Source organism: Apostichopus japonicus, chromosome 14 (genome assembly GCF_037975245.1).
Source record: "Apostichopus japonicus isolate 1M-3 chromosome 14, ASM3797524v1, whole genome shotgun sequence".
Lineage (NCBI taxonomy): Eukaryota > Metazoa > Echinodermata > Holothuroidea > Aspidochirotida > Stichopodidae > Apostichopus > Apostichopus japonicus.
In genome coordinates, this window is record NC_092574.1 from 4,903,561 (window position 1) to 4,927,597 (window position 24,037).

The 24,037-nt window shown below is 37.7% G+C and overlaps 2 protein-coding genes and 1 long non-coding RNA gene across 10 annotated transcripts in view; all 3 read left to right on the top strand.

Moving 5' to 3' along the window:
• Positions 1 to 5,720, top strand: part of LOC139979445 (alpha-N-acetylgalactosaminide alpha-2,6-sialyltransferase 3-like) — a 44,347-nt gene extending 38,627 nt beyond the window's left edge. For all 7 annotated transcript variants that reach the window (XM_071990233.1, XM_071990234.1, XM_071990235.1 and 4 more), the window contains one exon: positions 1,959 to 5,720. In XM_071990233.1, the coding sequence (XP_071846334.1) occupies positions 1,959 to 2,250 (292 nt within the window). In that variant the 3' untranslated portion in view covers positions 2,251 to 5,720. The remainder of the gene's footprint in view (positions 1 to 1,958) is intronic.
• A 10,831-nt stretch (positions 5,721 to 16,551) lies between these two features.
• LOC139980054 (alpha-N-acetylgalactosaminide alpha-2,6-sialyltransferase 3-like) overlaps positions 16,552 to 24,037 on the top strand; it is a 37,801-nt gene continuing 30,315 nt past the window's right edge. The window contains exon 1 of one of the 2 annotated variants that reach the window (XM_071991423.1): positions 16,552 to 16,757. The gene's annotated coding sequence lies outside the window, so the exon portion shown is untranslated. Of the gene's footprint in view, positions 16,758 to 16,878; positions 17,076 to 24,037 lie in introns of those variants that run through there. The other variant, XM_071991424.1, reaches the window with a different exon arrangement.
• Positions 22,591 to 24,037, top strand: part of LOC139980055 (uncharacterized) — a 68,227-nt gene continuing 66,780 nt past the window's right edge. Inside the window, exon 1 of the long non-coding RNA XR_011797441.1 lies at positions 22,591 to 23,583. This is a non-coding gene — a long non-coding RNA (uncharacterized lncRNA). The remainder of the gene's footprint in view (positions 23,584 to 24,037) is intronic.

The following is a 24,037-nucleotide window of genomic DNA, read 5'->3' on the forward strand; positions in this document are numbered from 1 at the left end:
CTATGAGTTATGTGGTGTGGGGTATTCAGTTAGGAGCAGCCAATGGTTGCAACCATGCACACAGTACGTCTATGAGTTATGCGGTGTGGGGTATTTAGTTTGGAGCAGCCAATGGTTCGCAACCATGCACACAGTACTTCTATGAGTTATGTGGTGTGGGGTATTCAGTTAGGAGCAGCCAATGGTTGCAACCATGCACACAGTACGTCTATGAGTTATGTGGTGTGGGGTATCCAGTTAGGAGCAGCCAATGGGTGTAACCATGCACACAGTACATTTATGAGTTATGTGGTGTGGGTATTTAGTTAGGAGCAGCCAATGGTTCACAACCATGCATACAGTACATCTATGAGTTATGTGGTGTGGGGTATCCAGTTAGGAGCAGCCAATGGTTCGCAAGCATGCATACAGAACATATATGAGTTATGTGGTGTGGGGTATCCAGTTAGGAGCAGCCAATGGGTGTAAGCATGCACACAGTACATTTATGAGTTATGTGGTGTGGGGTATCCAGTTAGGAGCAGCCAATGGTTGCAAGCATGCATACAGAACATATATGAGTTATGTGGTGTGGGGTATCCAGTTAGGAGCAGCCAATGGGTGTAAGCATGCACACAGTACATTTATGAGTTATGTGGTGTGGGGTATCCAGTTAGGAGCAGCCAATGGTTGCAACCTTGGATACAGTACATCTATGAGTTATGTGATGTGGGGTATCCAGTTAGGAGCAGCCAATGGTTGCAAGCATGCATACAGTACATCTATTAAAATGTTGTGGTCGGGCATGGGTCTATATTTGTCGAAAGGTTACTTTTCGAGTACAGCCCTTCTTGTGATATTAAGATATTATGAAGTGGTATTAGAGCAGAAGACTGCTCGCCGCAACCAAACTGTTCTTCTCGGGCTGAATACTTGTACGGTTATAAACAAATAGCTAACAATGGATGCTGGCATCCTAACCACACCATCATACATTGATACATGTCTAACTGCATGGATACAATCCAAGATGGCCTGCGTCGACATCCACCATCCCCAGAGCTCAATCTGCACCTTCAATGTAAATGTAATTCTAATCAGCTTTAAAGGGTGTGAAGACTCACGCAAAAAGAAATGTCTAATGCCGGTAATCTGACCTAGTTTCGAATGAGGTGTAACAGAAGTGTAAGACACCACCATCGATCCCAGAAATTACGCACACAGCTGGCTACCTTCGGTAGTTAGACACTTGTGTACAGTCAGTGCATACAGCTGTGGTCAATACCCACAGCACAGTGTGCAAACGATACAGCGATGGACATCTCAGTTCCAGCTAAAGATAACAAGGTATCCCGTTTCATTACTGTCTGCATTTTGTAGCAACAAGCAGAAAACTTCACTTGCAAGCAACGGAAAGTTAACTTTTTCAGAGCACGGCACGCGGTTTGGGGCGAGTCTTCAATGCCTTTAACATGTTGAAGCAACAACAGGCTGTTAACATTTGAAGGTAAAGAGAACAGCTAGATCACATCTTACAGCAGAAGAAAACTGCAAGATGCATCTGGTGATGATGTGGATGTTACATGCTGAAAATGTTTTTAGAAATGAGGATGAAATTTATAGCTTTGATGTAGGTGTCTTAGTTGCTCCATTGACTTGAAGTATGGAAATTATGTTGATTTAAGCAACCAAACATGCAAGATTTAAATAGGGTCACCTTCTTGCTGGCTGTTTTGACACTTTACACCAAAGATGAGCCTGTTTGGACAGAGGTGCAATGATATTTGTTCATCATGTCTTATACATTTCACCAGCACAATTGCTCCAATTCCTCAAAATTTGAAACTCTGACATAGAAACCATTTCTGGAATAATATACATGGAAAAATAGGCACAAATTTTACAAGATTAATAATGTTATTCCTTCCTTTGTATGTTGTTTTTAATTCTATATATTTTTTTATTCCTCATTATTTCAGAAATCACCATCAGCCGATAAAATACCATTACTTTCAGGGAAAACCTACTCCCACAGAATGTGGAACTTATAAATTTGTTGAAACGGCGAAAAACTTTGCCCACCGGTTCATGACTGAGAAAGCTGTGTTTGCCAAGTGGGGGGCGCAGTATAACGTGTCTTTCTACCATCCTTACTGGAATATTTCCCGCGAGGCAGCGAAGACTCTCAACACACCTTTCATCATGAACCAAAAGAAGAAAAAAAAGTCTCCTGTACACAAAAAAGTCATAAGACGTGGCAGGAAGAACTAGACCAGAGACATATAGCCATCTACATTCTTTGGTAATTGTATGAGTAATTCAAATGTTTGGTTTCGTTTTGATCCAACACCTCTATAATACACCACCAATGGTTTGGATTCTGTTGTACAGATGGTTGCACTTTTAAAATTGTTCTGCTACTACAACTCACAGTTAGACAGGGTTGTTTAGTTTAATACAGACAAACAATGCTTGCCTGTAATGTGCCCGGGTAAGGAGGGTAGATCATCTTGGGTGACCCTACAGTGACCCTACAGTGACAGACTCTGCAGCCTAGGGAAGGAGTTCTACCAATAGGGGAAGGTATTAATCCCTTCCCGAATGAGAAACCTGTTTTGACTTAGTATGCAAAAATGGTGTTATACTTTTGTGGCTTTTGAAGTCATTTAACATGCAAGATCTTTCTGCAAAGTTCAGCAAGTTTTGGTTTCTTCCGAATATTGTGGCAACCTCTTTTAGGGTGCCTCCCCTGCCATTTTGACTAATACCAGTGCAATAGGCCATACGTTTTGGATGTACAATATATACCATCTGATTTGCAACCTCTTGCACCAAAACAGTTCCTACATCACAGGTGAGCCTATATTGCATCTCCTAGACTTAAAAAAAGATAAATACAGTGTTCACACAACACAAGAAAAATTTCTTTCTTGACCAATTTTTCAATCATTTATCCACCGAGGACACAATATTTTTACAAACATTATTCATTTTCTATGAAGTGCTAAATACATTATCTGTTGAATGCATAGAGATGATGGGATGTTCAACAAGCAGTGTGGAAATATTTTCTCTTCAATAGAAGTTGTTCATTGCTTGCTACCTGAACATCCCTTTAAGTTTGTTATATGTTGTAGGCCATGACAAATAACACTGATGAAGCTAATAATTCTATACAATCATATCTATTTTTCTTTATTTAATATTTTTGGGGAGGGGGGCTTCACCTTTAACCTACCTATCATAACATCAGTTAGATTATCTAGTTAAGCTCAGACTTATTTAGTAGAAACACAATAAGGCTTCCATGGTGCCAAATAACACATTTACAATGCATGTATCTTACAAATTTGTCCAATCAGAAATGGTGTTTTATGTCATCTTTGGGTGTGTGGTCCTTCAGTCTTGGAATTTAAAGAATACTTTGTGGGAGAGTTCTTAGAATTGCTAAAGCAGTTAATTTTTGAGATCACTTGAGCATCAGTATGGCATTAAAGGAGCATTGTAGACATTGTTAACTTCTTAAAGGTGAACATCTTGAAAAGTACAGTGGTTGTAGACATATTAACAACCCTTGTTCTCTTTTTCGAAATATTCTGCCCAATGAAATCGTTTGAAAGCTTGACCTCATATCTGCCTTCATGGTACAGAGGATTAAAGTTTCTGCCCAAAGTATTTCTTCCTAAATTTCATGAGCAATTAATGTTATAGTCAACCACATTGAACACTGAATGTAAAATGGACCATGTTTCTTGCTGCATACAGTCGTAGCTACAATTTACAGATCACTCCTGTAAAATGGACTATGTTTCTTGCTGCATGCAGTCGTAGTTATAATTTACAGATCACTCCTGTAAAATGGACCATGTTTCTTGCTGCATACAGTCGTAGCTACAATTTACAGATCACTCCTGTAATATGGACTATGTTTCTTGCTGCATGCAGTCGTAGCTACAATTTACAGAACACTCCTGTAATATGGACTATGTTTCTTGCTGCATGCAGTCGTAGCTACAATTTCAGATCACTCCTGTCATATGGACCATGTTTCTTGCTGCATGCAGTCGTAGCTACAATTTACAGATCACTCCTGTAATATGGACTATGTTTCTTGCTGCATGCAGTCGTAGCTACAATTTACAGATCACTCCTGTAATATGGACTATGTTTCTTGCTGCATGCAGTCGTAGCTACAATTTCAGATCACTCCTGTAATATGGACCATGTTTCTTGCTGCATGCAGCCATAGCTACAATTTACAGATCACTCCTGTAATATGGACTATGTTTCTTGCTGCATGCAGTCGTAGCTACAATTTCAGATCACTCCTGTAATATGGACCATGTTTCTTGCTGCATATGGTCGTAGCTACAATTTACAGATCACTACTGTAATATGGACCATGTTTCTTGCTGCATACAGTCGTAGCTACAATTTACAGATCAATCCTGTAAAATGGACCATGTTTCTTGCTGCATGCAGTCGTAGTTATAATTTACAGATCACTCCTGTAAAATGGACCATGTTTCTTGCTGCATACAGTCGTAGCTACAATTTACAGATCACTCCTGTAATATGGACTATGTTTCTTGCTGCATGCAGTCGTAGCTACAATTTACAGATCACTCCTGTAAAATGGACCATGTTTCTTGCTGCATACAGTCGTAGTTACAATTTCAGATCACTCCTGTAAAATGGACCATGTTTCTTGCTGCATGCAGTCGTAGCTACAACTTACAGATAACTCTTGTAAAATGGACCATGTTTCTTGCTGCATGCAGTCGTAGCTACAATTTACAGATCACTCCTGTAATATGGACTATGTTTCTTGCTGCATGCAGTCGTAGCTACAATTTACAGATCACTCCTGTAATATGGACCATGTTTCTTGCTGCATACAGTCGTAGTTACAATTTCAGATCACTCCTGTAAAATGGACCATGTTTCTTGCTGCATGCAGTCGTAGTTGCAATTTCAGATCACTCCTGTAATATGGACTATGTTTCTTGCTGCATGCAGTCGTAGCTACAATTTCAGATCACTCCTGTAATATGGACCATGTTTCTTGCTGCATGCAGCCATAGCTACAATTTACAGATCACTCCTGTAATATGGACTATGTTTCTTGCTGCATGCAGTCGTAGCTACAATTTCAGATCACTCCTGTAATATGGACCATGTTTCTTGCTGCATATGGTCGTAGCTACAATTTACAGATCACTACTGTAATATGGACCATGTTTCTTGCTGCATACAGTCGTAGCTACAATTTACAGATCAATCCTGTAAAATGGACCATGTTTCTTGCTGCATGCAGTCGTAGTTATAATTTACAGATCACTCCTGTAAAATGGACCATGTTTCTTGCTGCATACAGTCGTAGCTACAATTTACAGATCACTCCTGTAATATGGACTATGTTTCTTGCTGCATGCAGTCGTAGCTACAATTTACAGATCACTCCTGTAAAATGGACCATGTTTCTTGCTGCATACAGTCGTAGTTACAATTTCAGATCACTCCTGTAAAATGGACCATGTTTCTTGCTGCATGCAGTCGTAGCTACAACTTACAGATAACTCTTGTAAAATGGACCATGTTTCTTGCTGCATGCAGTCGTAGCTACAATTTACAGATCACTCCTGTAATATGGACTATGTTTCTTGCTGCATGCAGTCGTAGCTACAATTTACAGATCACTCCTGTAATATGGACCATGTTTCTTGCTGCATACAGTCGTAGTTACAATTTCAGATCACTCCTGTAAAATGGACCATGTTTCTTGCTGCATGCAGTCGTAGTTGCAATTTCAGATAACTCCTGTAAAGTTGGATTCATGAAACAGATTGTTAGTGTTATTGTAGTTTCTAGTGAACTTTGAACCCAATCCAAGGAATGTCAACATCTAGAAATTCACATTGTCCATCTGTTATGTAGAAATATCCTATTTCAAATAGGTCATAATTAGAAACTCACCAAGTTTAACATATTTCATACATAAAATATATATGTAATCTATTGGTCATGCATTGCAAGTCATTGTTTCAGTTGGAGTAATTCATTGCTGGGATATATTATATGGTTCTGATGGATGCATTAATAGGGGTTTGAAGACATCCTTGTGGATGGCTGAAACTTTGTAAAGTAATAAGTAAAAAAATACTTGGTCTCTGTAAGTTTAAACAAAATCGAGTTTTGTTTAGTAACAGACAGTGGCAGCTATTGGCAATGTTTTACCAGGATCATAATAGCGAGTCCTCTTATTTATTGTATATATTTTACCTAAGCCGGGTTTTTGTAGTGGATATTAAGTAGCTTGTTATTAGGGTTATCTCTCCTCTTTGAAATATTCTCTTGCAACTGAAAAAGTTCCAAAGTTTAATTTTACATTCCATTTTAAAGAGACCAGCTTTTTAAATGTTTAAATAGACTAAATTTGTGCTTTAGTGTCAAGTTTGTTGGTAATTAGCTGAGAAATGTTTTTTGCATTCCATTTTTTCTTTTTCATTTTAATTTTTTTTTAACCCTTTTGCCATAATTCTGGTGCTTCCTTCTTCCCATGTTTCCTTCATAAAATCATTTAAGGAAAAAAAAAAAAACCAAGAGTTTAGTGTTGTTGTTTAAAATGTATCAAATTGAAATTTTTATCAAAATTAATTGTTGCCAAAGTGTAAATGAAATTTATATTAAAATTTTTTTATGTATGAAGGTGCAAAATCACATTTTTTAAATTTATTTGAACAAATTAAAAGAATTTATTGTAACTTTGATATCGATGTTTTATAAACATTACATTCCTTGATAGTATTGTCTTAATGATATGTTATTAAAATACTTTCCACTAATTTGGTTTGTCAAGACATCTGTTATTGCCACCAAATTTTTAACAAATTAAATATCGCTAGAAGTTTTCAACAGTACTTTAATAAAGGTTCTAATCCCCTCAAGTTTTACTAGCTCACCATTGAGGATTGTTAACAGAGATGTTTAAATGTCTCGATGTATAAACTGCTTTTAGTTTAATGCTTGTTGAAATTTGAGCACCAGTGACCATAATCTGACTTCCTAACATATTTGGGGTAGTTTGTTGGCTTTTCTCCATTGGTAAGATGTAACGTAACAAACATGATTGGTGTAATACATTTTACTACTTTGTTTCTTAACAGAACTGGTACAGGCAAGTCGCAAACTGCTTTTGGCTTTACTAGTCATCAATATTACTCCCAAAATATGCTAGCAAGTCAAATAAATTGGTCACTATCATGCTCAACTTAGTTGAAGAAGCACATTTACCTTTACCTTCATAGCAGATTTCATCTTCAGGGCATCTTTGGTAACATGCCCTGTTTTGGGCTCACAATAACAAGGAAGTGTTAAATAAAGTGAAAGCAGGGAGGTGTGCCCCAATTAACTAAAATGTTGCTAAGGGGTATTCAATGCATTGTTTTAAATTTAACCACATGCCATCCTTATTAATACTATTGGAACAAGAATGTAGAATTTTGAGAAATTTAAAAAAATTTCTTGTTCCATATTGGTTAGATTGAAGGTTGCCTCTTAGGTATGGCTTCATTTCAAAAGTGCATTTATCAAGATCATTTTAACAGCATTCTCCTCCTTTAATTGCTGAGTAATTAAGTACTCTCTTCATTTCATTAATAGAAAATTCATTTTGTCTGGCCTGTACATGACATGCCACTTTTCATACACCACCTTAATTTTGATCGTCTTTCATGCAGGTTGTATTTAGATTATTTTTGCTTTTAATAAGAATTTGTCTTTAAAATGTAAATATTGATAGACAGAGAAGATATAACATTGTTGAGATGTTAGAGGAGTTGCCAACCACAATTATTGAAATTATGCTGATTATGAAGGAACTTCCCAACAAACCAACCTTCCCCCACCCCCCCCCTGCATACATCTACAGCACCTCATACAGCAGATGATGAATGCAGAAAGGAGGGATTCTAGAAATGACATCACAGAGTCACTAACGTTTGGCAGCGATTGGATGCTGTAATATCAGTCAAATAATCAGCCATTGCTTCTTGCAATTTTTTATTCTTTGCTTGGTACTTTGGATTTGCTTGTTAGGATATATTCATGTGACTAATTGTCACAAGGACATTGGCCTTTTAAAGTGCCTTTTGTAGTTTCAATTTAGATTTAGTATAATGCTTTAGAAGCTTTCTTCCCCCCCCCCCCTCCCCAGTTTCTGTGTTTTCAAGTTCCATACATTTTTGAAGAGCTTTCACTTCATCTATATAAAAAGATTTATATATAGAGAAGATTTTCATCAATGAAATAGATTTAATTCCATAGAGAAACATTCCTTTGTTGTTTTATCATTGATTAACTTGTTCTTCAAATAATCCTTTGTTTTTTTTTCTCATTGATTAAGTTGTTCTTCAAACATCTACTTCCCTGTTTCTCTTCCTACCTCCCTCAGTTCATTTAGTTAGGTCACAATACAGGGATCCCACCCACTTCTTTCCATTCATCATGATGAAAAATTTGAGCTACACTTTCATGTATCATACCAGATAACACTGATACAGTGTTCCAATTATTGGGGGGGGGGGGGTGGTGTGAAGAGTGTAGGGAGAGGCTGGTGGTAGGAGAGGGACAGAGGGAAGTGTGTCATTGGAGATTGTTCTGATATCAGTGTTTGCATATTCATCTCACTGAACACTGTTCATTTTGTTATATTTTCAATTATATTTAGGCTGACACATGAAGAATCATATGTAATAACGTTTAGGCTTGGGAGTCTGCTTGAGGTGTTAGTAGAAGAGTGGCCTCAATCCCTGAATTTGGTTTACAATTCCTACAATTTTCTTCATTTCTATACATCATTTAATCCTTTCTGCAGAGAAACTCACCTCCCCCCCTCCCTCACCATAAACAGAAGAGAAGGTAGTGTGTTTTTTTTATATTGAATTTTCAATTTTTATCTAAAGGGATGATGAATCAGATTTAATGAAAAGAAACCCAACCCACCAATATATGCAATGAATTAAAGGAGACAAAAATATAAATGGGCTTTTGAGTACAAAAAGCCTATTGTTTTTTGTGGGGGTCAAAAGGTCATTTGGGGTCACCAGGGGTCAAGTTGTTAAAACCTTGTATACATGATATCTCAAGAAGGGAAGCTTGGGCAGACCTCATATTTGGTGTGTAGAAGTACCACATTGAGTAAATGAAGTTTATGGATTTTGGTGGAGGTCAAACATCATTTGGGGTCATCAGAGGTCAAATTGTTAAAACCTTGTAAACATGATATTATAAGAAGGGAACCGTGGACAGATCTCATATTTGGTTTGTAGATGTACGGTGTACCATATCAAAATCGAGGAGCCTATTATTGCTTTCGGTGGAGGTCAAAGGTTATTTGAAGTAAAAAAACGCCCCTCTTTCCCGTCTCTCTACAGTAACACACCTTCCTAAACATAATATCGCAAGGGAAGCTTGGACAGATCGCATATTTGGTTTGTAGATGTACCATATCAAATTAAAGGAGCCAATCATTGCTTTTGGTGGTGGTCAAAGGTTATTTCAAGTCAACAAACGCCACACATTTACTTCACTCCCCTCTTACTTGTCTCTCTACATTAACCCACCTTCCTAAACATAATATCGCAAGGGAAGCTTGGACAGATCGCTTATTAGGTATGTAATAGTACCACAATGAGTACAATCAGCCTAATGTTGTGGGCGGAGGTCAATGGTCGTTTGAGTTCACAAGGGTTCAAAATCAGAACAAATTTATATTGTTAAGTACAATCTAATTAAGATTCATGTGGTGATACAAAAACAAAAGAAAGGGGGTGTGTAATGTGATCAATTGTGTTTTGATTCCTATATACCCGGTACAATTTGAAACTTATTAGTGACCAATTACTGAAATCACACGATACTTTAAATCTAAAGCTCGAAAAGATTTATCTCATGTAATAGCGAACCTTAATTCTTTCAAACATCCTTTTGACTTCAGACATATGATTAACATTGATGGAAACACATTTCTAGGTGGGACCTACCTTTAAATGTCAATTGACTTGCAACAGTTACTTAATAATTTCAATTCGGTTTACGAACAGGACGAAAAATAGCCAATGCGGTTTTCTAACTTTTGCTCAGAAATATGGCGCGCCGTTTGTGTGTATTTATATTGTCGTCGCAGAAACTTGTCACTGTCGCGAGAAGTTATGTTGTCGCGGAAATATAAATTGATTTTACCACTTTCTTCGAAAGAGTAGGTGTCCTTTTCACAACATAGACATGTTATGGCGATTATAGTGGTTAGTAGTTTTTTTCGCCTCTAATGACACAAGCAAGTGGAGTGCTTTATGCAAAGTGTCATTTCCGGTATCTGAGAGGCACATTGCAAACATTTTTCTTGCTTGTATTAGTTTAGTGCTCCACTCAGATAGTGTCATAGTTGTCCCTGGTTAATGCCATGAAAAGCATACATAGGCCTAAGTTATGCTATTTTCCTAGTATTTAATTGTTAGTTATAATGAGCCAAGGACATCTAACCGTCATCCTTTGTATTATAGCATGTGGATCTATCGTTACGGATGAGGTGGTGATAATTTTTGTCATTAGGCTTTAGTCATATCGCATCCGAAAGGACAGCCGTAGTCGGTCTAAGGGCCTAGGCTAACTATATCTAGGGTCCAGTGAATAACAATACAGCAGCTGAGCAGACGGCACTAGTAAAGATTCATGTAATTGCTTCTACTATCGCTTCCTAAGAATTACCAGTGAAACTGCAGTCCACTGACACATTTCTGGCGATATCAACATTTGCAGTGATTTACGTCAACTTTATCACTTTATTCGTGTCAAAGACGTAGTGTTTGTATTACGCGCCGGTACTTTCTTGCCTTACAAGCATAGCGCCATCAGCCGGATGAGCGTCTTCAGTATATGTCGCATGACGTCGTTCTCTCTACTTCAATTTCTATGTCGAAAATAGAACTTCAAAATAAAATAAAGCTGTTAGCAAACTGCTTATCCACTAGAGAGCCTGTGTAGGAGAATGTGTAAAAGTAAGTTGGCCTGACGTTTCGATCCTAGCAGGATCTTCTTCAAAGGTTAAATAGAACTTGCACGGTATTAGGTAATTGTTCATGTGACGTCATAGTGGCTGCTCCATACAAAAGAAGCTTATGCGGACCGGAATACAATACATCTGGAAACTTTCGAGAACCAAGGAAACACAGCTCTCTAACATTAGGCCATAACAGAAGAGTTATTGAAAGGATGCTGATAATTTTTTTAAAGAATTGTAAATGAAACAATGAAGATGTAAAATCTTTAAATAAAACTTTGCATAGGTGGTACAACATCTTTCCCCGAGATCGGCTAGATAGGTTCCGTGACGGCAAAATAGTAAACAAGAGGGCAATCCACGGACTTGCGTATCTCATCGCCATCAAACACTGATTTCAAATGAAAAAAATTATGATTAGAAACGCAATCTGGCAATCGGAGGAAAATACTTTATACTTGATATTCTCATTATACATGTGTAGGTCAGTTCTTTGTCGATTCAATGTTTCCCCTAGTAGTTATAGCCCAAAAAATTGAAACATTGATTGCCATGGGAACCGAGGTCAAAGGTCTAGTGGTTAAAGGTCAAATGTTTATTTTAGCGCAATTTTATGTCAAAAACCTCCTTCACAACGGCTATACCGAAGGTACCCAAGGACGGGGAATGCTTGTGTCGCGCAGCCCCCCCCCCCCCCCTCCCCCGGATCCAAAGGTCTAAGGGCCAGAGGTAAATTTAAAGTGAACATTTTTCTTTTGGCTATAACCCCATGGGAAATATTGAACTCACAGATATAATGAGAGTGCTATCAAAATGTGCTTAATTCTATGGTGTTGGATACTTTTTGAAACGCTTTGCAATGTTTTCGCTTTAATTTGAGGGAGGGGTTCCATGTGAGCTTTGACACCAAAAACTGTTAGTAATGTTTATTCAGTCTAAGTTGTGAATGCTCCTTCTCGATACATATTTAGTGTTCCGAAAATTAAGAGTTACGCAATGGCTTCCATTCCGAATTCAACAATTAGTTCCCGCTTTCCAATTATAGCTTTTCCCTGTTTAGAAAGGAAGTTAACCAATATACATCTCGAACACGAAAAATCAACTTGCGTTTTTCACGCGACTGATGTAAACCAACCTCACGCCCAGTCCGGCCCTCGTTTCTCGCAGAGATGGGTATGCCTATAGTAGCACGATGTAATAAATAAAACATATTATGCACATACTTAACTTATGTGATATACGAAAGATTCTCAGAACATGGAAACGCAATCGATGTTCCTGTATATAGTGAGGCAGCATACTATGTACTTGGGGCTGCTTTTTACTTCAGCCCCTTTACAGCTGGCTGGGACTGTCATTATCATGTAAAAATGACTGTGATATGTTGAGCCCAAGATTAGATACTTTTCTAAAAAAACGTCACCGAAGAAAAAGACTGAGCACGAAACAGCAACCGATGTTCAGTCTAACCAGTGGCGGAGCGTCCACACAGTTAGAGGGGCGGATGCCCCCCCCCCCCCCCCCTGACGGACTCAAATGGACTGCTGGCGCCCTTTTTAGCTTTTTACCACTTTTTAGTTATTCGCGATTATTGACTTTTTTATTGCGCGCTTAAATACCTTTTGACATTTGTCACATTTTGTTGGTGTAATTTTCTGACAAAATGGCGATGACACCTATTTTTTCTTCGTTTATCTGCAAATTAGCAAGGCCCGGAAAGGGTCATTTCCGGGAATCTAGGGAGTATCTTTACTCAAAAAATTTCTGTACGCTCCGCGCCAACCTGTGGTGGCGCTCCGCTTAAATAGCGTCGATAGCCCCCCCCCTACAGACCATTCTCGCCCCCTGACCAATACCCCTAGCTCCTCCACTGAGTGTAACTGTTACAAGTTCAGCCTATAGGCGAAGATGGTATATATGCATTCGGACAATAGTCCACCCCTTTACACAGGGACTGTGCTACTCGTGAAAATGTATTACTGAATGTCTAGTGCATTAGCCTATTATACGTTTCTACAACAGACAACCGAGTAGCGCTTCTCAGTTCGAAATTGACACTATTCACTTTGGCTTTCATGGCAAATATGATTATCTTAAAACGTCCTGGAAAAAAAAAATACGCATGCGGGTTTCTTTTCTGTTGAAGCATACCTTGGAATCAATGCTCGCTACGCAGGTTGTCACCAAAATGAACTAGTGCTTGAAAAGGACCTAGGCCTATTATGTTTTCGAATAGCCCTTAACAACGAAATAATACGATCAATGAACAGAAGAATGAATAGGGTTGTTTACTTGTAGAGACAATACCCTCCGAATTATAAGGTCTTATATAGGTCTACCCATAGCATCTATTATCGGTTTCTTTCGTTTTGTGCGAAAGTACAGTCAAGAATAATGTACACAGTAAGTGAAAAAGAAATGGAATTTTTCTCTGGCATGAATATCAGGGTATTTGAAAGCATCAGCTGCAAAATGACTTGATTTATCTGACTCATTTGAAAGTTAGTTGGCCAGCACAACGTTCAACTAGTCATTTCCAAAAATAGACCGTTACTAAAAAATCAGTTCGGTAAGTGATGGCAGCATATTCAAATTGCGTAAGGAGAGAACTCCGTCAAAGGAATCCGCCAGATAAATTTAAGCTCTGTTCTACAAACAGATATAGGCGTAAATTTCATCCACGCTTTGTGGAATTTGAAATAATTTAAAATTACTTGGATTATTATAAGAATAAGGATACATTGACAACGAAGAAGGGGAATGAACGGGGCAGGTGTGGTGGGGGGGGGGTGCAAGGAAAGGAAGAAAAAAGAAAGGGAAGTCGGAGGTACTAAAGTCGCCATGCAGTTTCCTCGATATGGGGATGTTCATATGTCGTCATCATCTGGTTATTGACGAGCCTGCGTTGGCTGCAGACGTTCATTGATTTATACTTAACAGTGAGTTCCTAACCGACCCCCCTCCCCCATCCCACGCTTCATCGGTGAATCAACATTATATGACAAATCTTCTATGTCATATAACCAGGGTCGTTCTTTCACCATTTTACAAGACGATTTCAAGACCGCCTTGCAGTGACTAACGTTCCGAAAAATAAACCGTCCAAAGCGGCAATTTCCTTTGTAATTACAACTGTACACTGTTATTGGTTGAATGTGCAGGGGCCCCAGAAGCTGCAGCACTTATAAATACCGTAGTTCTTGTTTGCATTTGTATTGATTTCGAAGCGTAGAAATGCCAGTTAGAAAGAACCATTACATCGTACATCTCTGTCGACTGTATCTCAGGGCCCTAGTGGGCGTCCCCGGAGGCTGAAGCGTATTGCTCTCTCGTAGCAAATTTAAAGCACAAAAATACATGTGTGAGACACTCTGTTTGGATAGAGTGACAGGAAGTTACAGTTATTTTAATAGTGTGAATGTTTTTTTTTTCTTCCCAAGTCAAGGGTTTCGTATATTTGATTTTTATCTAAGATGTTAGATGTCGTTACTTTTATCCACCAATATCTACACACAATACTAAATACACAAATTTCTCACTGAGATTAAAGGGATATCCAATTAATTGTGATGTTACATGGTTTGGTCAGAGTGACACGAAGTTACAGTTATTTTAAGAGATAAAAAGATAAAATAAAACTAGAGAGCCTGTGTATGAGAATGAGTAAAAGTAAGTTGGCCTGACGTTTCGATCCTAGCAGGAACTTCTCCAGAGGCTAAATGATATTTTAATAGAGTGAATGCTTGTTTACCAATTCAGGGTTTTCGTATATTGGATTATTACCTAATTTTTTCCCCGCATTCCTTTACATCGACTGCATTATTGCAATATAAGCCGATACTGTTTCGAAACATGAGTAGACAACGCTGGTAGACTAAAGTATTACTGTCCTTGAAGAAATAAATAATCAGTAGCCAACTTAAACTAGAAAATTGCCATATGAATTTAGTTAAACGCAAAAATGACCTGAGGCCTACAGTGCAATACTTGATTCGTTTTAAACAAATGGTTTAGCAAAGAATTGATCGTTTAGTTAAAATTTCCCAAACAAAATTGTTTGATTAAATCATTGGTTCGTTGAGAAGAAGATAAATGCAAGTACTTCAAGTCGACAACCCGGGCATCTATTATTTAGTGATCGTGGCAACATATTTCTTCCATGCACCCGTGTGTGTGGGGGGGGGGGGGGTCACAAAACCTGATGCTGTAACTCGTAGCCTTTGGTTGGTTTATTACGTTGGCTTGATTTCCTTAGAAACTTAAGAGTTGCGACTTTCAAGTTAAAACAAAAATACAAGATTATTGGGACCAAAAGTTAATTATTGCGGCTGCATACCCGTAGTATGTCGCATGACTATCAAGCGGTGAATGTCAGGTTTCGATCACAAAGTGTGACCTCGTTTCAGCGTCAATGTCACCTTCAGTCAAGGTCGAATACGTCTAGATAACAAGACCAGAAACTACTTGTTTTTCTGCTTGTTTTTCTGCTTGTTTTCAGTTTTTCTTGTGTGTCAGTGATTTTCTTCTTTCTATGATCACTTACACACGATGTTGTTACAACAACAACCACCATTTGAAAATGCGAGCTTGAACAATTTAACAGAAACCGGAAAAAATTGAAAATATTTCGCACGGTGGCGTTTCCAAAAGGCGCCCCTTTTCCGTGTAATGTCATATAATATATATCAACTTACCATATCAAGAACGATATCGCTAGGGGAAATTTTACTGTTCAACCGGCTTCTTTGATCACGTGACCTTTGGCGTTAAAATGATGCGTTGCGAAGTTGCACAGTCCGATGTCCGTGTGTGCGTGCGAAGCGCAGGTCGCATCCGCTTTGCAACTATAGTTAGCTCTAAACGCAAGGATATGATTATAACTATACCCTTCACTTTTTGTATAGGGACTTAAGAAGTGGGTGAGACATGATCCAAGAGATGTTCTCCCTTACCCCCCCCCCCCACCCACTCCCACAAACACACACTTATATATTATATTTGCGCCTAAGCTGTGCTATATCTCTTCATTTTATCATCGTACCTTATTTTGCGAAAAATTATCTTTGCCGGTACCTTTAAGTGCCAAAAATACCTCACAAGTAGGTGGTGACGTGCCCAAGATTCAAAGGGCGGGGGAGGGGAGCAATGCCCCGACTGATTAAGGCAAGAGCCAGAGGCAAATGAAGGATGTCATAAAGTAGGGATGGTGCCCTGAAGTCATTGAAGGGAGTTAAATTTTTTAGTTTAGGCTAAAAATTGGTTCTTTGTTAGTAGACGATTAATACTTTGTGTGAGGTTGAACGGGGGGGGGGGGTTACACCCAGAGCAGTTGTCCAATTCTTCACCGACTGAATACAAAAAAACCCCCATGTGAACCATATCCCACGACTAATGATGTCAAGTCATTCATACAAACTTATCCGCCTGCGCACTACTTTTGTGCGCGGAAGGATTATCACAAGAGCGAAATTGAGCTGTATATGATTCACCGTGTATACAATAGATCCGCAACCGGTCATTCACAACATCATACATCCTCAATACACAAACGTACGTGTGATAAGATAGTGAAAGGGAAAGTATATTTACGGTACTATAGAACTAGTTATATAGCGCTCCACACTGACTTAACATATTTAACGGTAACCGCTATCTATTTGTTTGCAAAATGGATCATAGAAGCCATTTGATGTACGATTGAATATCTTCGTGGGAAGAGGTACGTCCATGTTTTTTCCTGTCTTTACGAGTATAAACTTTTTCGTGGTTCACAAAATCGAAAAGTGGATGATGGGCGTAGCAAGTTTGGTCATGTTGACGTTTTCTTCCCATAGAAACACAATGTTAAAGATGTTAGAAGTAGCTTACCGTTACGGCCTAGGCTACATCCTTATTACTAAGTAGTAACACTCATTGCAAAATATAACTAGTTCCACGCCCATAGAGCATGTGAACATGTCAACCAGTGTGTTGGAAAAGTAGAAGTCGGGGAATAAGAAGAGAAATTGTGTTTCTCTTCGTAGTGTTGTGGGAAACGGTAACTAGAATATGTTTGTTCCTTTGGTTTTGGTAACAAATAATAAGTTACATCCTAACGTTAGATTCTTATTTGAGCTCTGAACGTGTAACGGCTAGGCTATGCCTAGGCCTACGTTAGGCCAGATGTAACAGACAGACCCTGACTGTTTTAGGTTTTGACCTATTACTTTACCCTACTGGGCCTGATTGTTAACCATGTTATGTAAACCTTGAACGTGCTTGTTTTAAACATTTACTGATACTTTGATATGCTATAGGCCTCTTAGAAAAGTTAGAGGCCCAATGAATAGGGCCTACATATTTTTCTGACACTATTGACACAATGAAAACTGATACTGATAATTGACATTAGTACTACTTCTACTAGGCTAGGCTACTTCAACGAAAATCTGTCTCTAAAACCAAAACAGATTAGGCCTAAATGAAATTTAGTGAAACAGAAACAAGCATTTAAAATTAGAAGAAAAGAAAACTTATAGGGACAACAAATATGTAAAATGAAGACCACTGAATTATACATCAGCCTATCTTTAAAAGAAAGTTGATGGTCTTGAGACAAAGTGATCTGAGCTAGTTGTAGTACTAGTAGTAGTTCGTTTGTAGAGGTCACTAGTAGTAGTAGCATAATATCAAATCAAGACTATCAATGTTTTCAATAAGAACTTCCAGTTAGTCCCCCCCCCCCTAATTTTTTTGTTCATGTTAAGTATATTGTTCTTTAATAATAACAGAAGACAACTTTTGAAAAATAAATGGAAAGTAAAGTAAGTTACTATCTTATGTAACTACATTGGCGCTGCTTTTTCCTTTATTTGGGATTGGGGATTTTGTGTAAACATCCCAATAATTCTACGAAACCCAAACAACAGTAGCTTTTGTTATCCTCTAGTGGGATTTTTATTGAAATTGCAGGAAATCAGTTCAGTTTAAATGTGATTGGAAGAAACTGGAGACTTGTTTTCTGTTTGCACATTTAACAGAAACTGGCCAGTGGCCAAAGAACATCATAGAACCCCACATTCGGAATGAAAAATCCCACTTGGAAAACTGAACTCTGGGTGTGTACCTCAAATGTTGTAAATCGTAATGTTAGTTCTAATATGTTAAATTACACAAAATCGCAGTGGACAACTTTTAAAATGTTTTAGCCTTTGCATCTACACTCAGTCAACCTGTTCCTCCTAATCAAAGTCAGTGATAGTGAAGTTTAAGTTTTGAGATACCACTATCTGATGTCACTGTATGTGGGTGAGGCTTGCTCACACTTTAAGGAATTTGAAAGAAGTAACTGTATGTGACTTTTATAAAAAGGAATGTGGCATTTCTATTATGTTTAAGTAGTTAAGTAGGCAAGGGTCATTCACAGTTGTCTTACCATACAATTTGTGGTTAATAAGATGCTGGATTACATGACAGTACTCACCATCTCTGTTCTGGACAAAGCAAGGTCATGAATGTATCAATTGTCAGTACGGTTTTTCATTTGTAAAACTTGTCATTCAGTAGACTAATTTGCAAATGTTATGAAATTCTTTAGATTTAATTGTCTGCATTAGTTTAGTTTAGTCTTCTATGTGGAAAAGAAAAGAACACTGATTTTTCTGCCATTTTTTTTTCACTTTAGAAATCTGAATCATCTTTTGGGTACAATGTATCTGTCCCCCCCCCCCTCCCCATTTTGACAGAAAAATTTGGGTTTTGGTCTGTTCTAAAAAAGTTTTTGAAACAACTTTGTTGAGGGTGGCTGTATGCCTACTGCAGGGATGATGAATTGGGTGCTTTCACTATGTTAAGATACTGCTATGCTCTCTTCCATCAGATGGGGATGTAAGTGGGGTTCCAGGAGAAGGAAGGTTGGGACATTATCTCCTGCAGCCTTGTACTTCTGTAAAGAGAAGAGTTGATAAAAGCTGGTGTCCATCCACATCAATAGGATACTAATGAGCATTTGTTGGCGTCAAAACCCTAAAATACGAGAGCATTGGCACCCTCATGATTGTCAGGGTTAATGAAACATTGCAGTTATATAGTTCTGCAGTAATCCTTACTCTGCTTTGCAATGTCAGATGGATACCCAATAGGTGTTTCTGTGATCTAGAAAGCATTGAAATCTTGCAAAATGTAAGCTTGGAGGGCACTTGAACAACTTCCAAGTATTACAGAGCTGTGAAAATATAATTCCATATGGGAGATCCCAGACTGAATGCTCCTCAACACAGGTGGCTGAATACTTGATCAAGTCCAACTAATGTATGATATCATTGAGCCATGTATGCTTCAATTCTTTTATATGTTTTCTTAAATTTTGGGTTTTACAATTACTGAATCACTTATCTTGACTTATTGTTAAGTGTGAATTTGGTAAAATTTAAATGAGAATTGGTAACAATTGTCATGCTACCAAGTACTTCAGTTTTCAAAGCTAACTCCAAAATTGTGATATACATACATAATGTATACTGACTAGATGCTTATGTCACAGCGCTATATGACCAAGAAATAAGGACACAAATGTTATACTTATATGTTAAATTCCATTCACTGATGGATTCATGTACAAGTACCCTAAGTTCTAAATGTCAGCATGTTAGAAGATCACAGAATTTTGCAATGCATTTGTGTCATGAAGGAGCACAGAAGGTGTTTTGCATACAGTGCTTTTAATTATTAATTTGATTGCCCATCAACTACTGTACAATAGCCGGTTGAGATGGCTTCCTCAATTACTTTGTTATGAGAATGCCCCACATAAATTACAAAAAACTAATTGTTTTAGATGTATTTCAAAGGTTATAGGTCAAAGAGCAACTGTCAAGGATATCACACCTGCCCAGTACAGCAGATTCATCATATCTAGTGCAGGACCCATGTTATTTTTTCAGTTGAACATGAAGGATCACAAAGTTCAACTGAAATGATATGTAGAAATAATTCTAAACCCGAAATTCTGTAGTAAGGAAAATTAGATGTATCCCTTACTTGGAGTCTAGTTGCCCCACAATGAGTTCAGTATGACTATCCCATGGGACATCCACATGTATCAGATGGTTACCCAGGGTTACACAGATCTATAGAGAGACAAAGCTGTCTCCAAGGATGAAACTTGAATACTTGAATTAGTTTAATATCCTTATATATTCAAGTCATATTGATAGAAGGGCCTTTCCAGTGAAACCAGACCAGTGTGAGTACCTGTAGTGTTAATTGTAGGAAAGTAAGGAAACATTCAAGCAATTAAAATGGGTTTAAAGAGTACTTTGAAATCATGAGCTTAGCTTTCAAACTCTGTTACGACCTGACTGTACAGATGAAAGCATGACAAAAAGTTATTAACATCTTCGGTTCATATGTCACTTTGTTTTATTAGTCTTGAGTTGATCATTAGCTAAGTGCTATGAATAAGCCTGTAACTGTAAGGTTTCACCTCTTAGGAGCTATTTCTTGCAAACTCCCGCAGGTACTGGAAAAATGTTTGAAGGGAAAAGGTAAAATTACTGCCAAAACGATACCAATGTTAACTAATAGATATATATTGTACAAAAGTTAAAGATATATTTGTGTATTGAAACTTCATAAATGAGAGAGTTTCAATTCACACATATGGTACCCACATAATGAAACATTTAATCCCAATTCATGCCACTGACCCCTCCAGGCAAGTAATGTAGGTATTCTGGTTGTTACAGTACAGTAGTTGTGAAGTGGTGGCATTGATATGATTTAAGAGTACACTAAAGAGTATGATCAGCAGCCAGATTATAGCAATATTAATTTAACTGTTATGATACATTCACGTTCAATGGTTCATCATTGTCAATGGACCTCCATGGAAGCAACAGTTTTTGCATAATTAATTGTTTAATTAAACAAATGATATTCTATCTGACTTATTATGCAAGAGGGTCGTGCAAATAAATTGAGTATATATGTATAGTACATTCATACTGTATGTGTGAATGGATGTAGAGTATCCTGTTGTACATGAATGTCAGGCATTCAGACTCATTAATATTTCAATTGAACAAACGTTCTGGCTTAATTAATTGCAGTTGGACTTAGCAATGGGAAGAGGGATCTTTTGGATGGTATTTGTGTTTATATGCATGTTTTTGTGTGTGTGAGACATCTTGGCTTGTAACCTCTTGTTATTGCAAACGTACACTGTGTTTTAACTTCACACTTTGTATATGGATCCACCTTAGTACAAGAACCGCTTGCTTTGTAGGGTGGTCAATGATTATTTGATGTCAATGGAGATCTGAAAAACTAGCAAACACAGAAAATTACAAAAACATTGTTTAAATACAAGAATATGTTGTTTTGTCTAGAGGTCTAAGGTCACTTTAGGTCAATAGAAGTTATGGTCAGAAAGCCTTGTAAACATGATAACTTCAAAAAGTAGAGCTTGGATGATACATATAATGTAGATTGTATGTGGATCCACCTTATTTAACTTGTACAAGAACTGTACCATGTTTCATAGAGGTTCTTTGAAGTCACCAGAGGTTGTGGTCTGAATAGCTTCCAAACTTTCAATTTTTTGAATAAAACTTAGGTGAGCCTGATACAGTATATGATGTGTGACTCCAACATACAGAATAGTGTGCACAAAAACCTGTTGTTTTTCTGTAACTTTAGGTCATATAATTCAACAGAGGTCAGCTGAGGTCAAAGTCTAAACTTAATAACACAGTAACTCCAAGTAACATCTAGGCCTATTAAAAGCCCTGTTGACTTACACAATTAATCATAAAGTAATGTGGTCTTTAAGTCTAGTTTAGATAGAAGTTTTCACTAGCTAAACGCTACCCATCACTGGATAGCTGACAAGTTGGCCTTTCATGGCACCATCAATTTTCCGTATCATGACCACATACGTGCAGATTGTTTGCTATGAGAGCCTAAAGTTTTCGTCACTTGTAAACAAACCTCTTACTCAGTAGTAAACAGTTTTTGTATGCTGCTCCTGGGAGGTCCAACTGAGTCTAAAGTAGTGTTAATTTTGCCCAATTTTTTACCTCTTGTTCTTCCATTAAAGCCACGAAAAAAGGGATCCTGATAGGATCAAAAAAGTTGTTCTCCTACAGGTACTGCTTTTTGGCATTTTCCTGAAGGAGAACACTCAGCAGATTGATAAGTTAGTCTACATGCCAGTTTTCAAAAGCTTGGGATGAAGTCCATGCTTAGCTTACGGATCACCTTTCAGTATAAGAAACAGGTCTGTTGTTTTTTTGTGGGGTCAAAGGTCACCTGAAGTCAGTAGGGGTCAGAGTCTGAAAAGCATGTAAATTCATCTAAGCTGTTTAATCCTTCATAAAATGCATTGTGTGCAGTGTTACATTACAAGTTCATGTACAAACTTGGCTAGGGATCAATAAGCCTTTTGGCTGCTGTTTTTTGAATAAGTTTGCCTTCATACTGTAGGTCTATGTGAGCTACACTACTTCACAATATGAAGTCAATGCAGCAAACTGTAGTGCCTTTTGCAGGGTTCCTTCGTATATATATATATATATATATATATATATATACAGTATATATTGTATTCACTTTGGTGTTACCATCATATCATGTATCAAGTTACAGTATGTACATGTTTAATGCTAATCTCCTTTTCAGAGAAAATCCTTGTTATTTGGAATTGTAGTGTCAGAGGTCAGAGAGATGATATTTTTACCTTAAAGCAGCATTTTGCGTCCTCGACTATGGTTTTTTTCAACCTCACTGATTCCACTATGCCATAACGACATACATAACTAGCTTATCTATTTATATTTTACTTCAAATGGTGGCATAAAAGTCGAAAACTTTCAACTTTGTTGTTCTCCAAGATATTTTCCGTTGGGAACCCAATAAACCTCGCCCATAATATGAATATTTAAACACTACGAACGTCATTGACAGATACGTAATATAACACCACGCTTGATTTGTGTACAGTCTATATGGCAGTTGTACCAGGGAGTTGCATAACAACTCCCTGGTTGTACCATGGAGGTAGTACCAACGCAAAGTCTTGAATCTATTTTTAGCAGCAGCTCATAACTAAACCTGCATCTCTGATTGGTTGAATTCAAACTAGTGGGTTTGGGAACTGAATGCGATTAATTTTGTATGTGGAATACTCGCCAATTAACGTTTTTGGCAGGGAAGAACTTGGCTAATATCTTAATTTGCTGTTTTGTGATTTGATGTATGTAAATAACTCGATGGACATGTCAAAAAAGTAGAAAACGGCGACCAAACGCAAAATGCTCATGAATAAACATACTATTCACTGATTGGTGGAATTCAAACTAGTGGATTTGGAGATATGAAAACTTTGTCGAGGACACTTTTACTCATTATAGACATAAATCGTTAATTACTCGCTAATTAATGCTCTTGGCAGGGTGAAACTTGGATGGTATCTTAGTTTGCTGTTTTATGATTGATACATGTAAAAAAATCGATGCACATGTTTAAAAGGTGGAAAAAAGCGACCCAACGCAAAATGCTGCTTTAAGGTTGCCAAGATCAGATGATAGAAACTACTTGGCATTCCATCAGTCCTATTGTTGAAAACCATAATGCCCTACATATATCATTGTGTGTTATAGGATCAGTCATGTGCTCTGTATTTTAGGGTCATATGATTAGTCATGTGTTATGTACAGTGAGGTTTGCACTTTCAACCTGTGAAAACTCTTGGAAGGTGTTGAACAACTTTTATCCAAATGTTGCATTTTTTCTAGCTAAAGGTTAATTCATTTTTACAGTACAGACTGACTACATAGTTGGGTATATTTTGTTTTGTTTCCTGGAGGGTAATAAGTTTTGGTACTGGAGGGTGGGATGCAACAGTGTCGACTTGCAGGACCATACATTTGACCCTTTGAATATATATATTTTAGCATTTGTGTTTTAGGCTAATAATAATAATTTATTTTTTCATCTTCAGTTTGACCTTACTTTTGATCA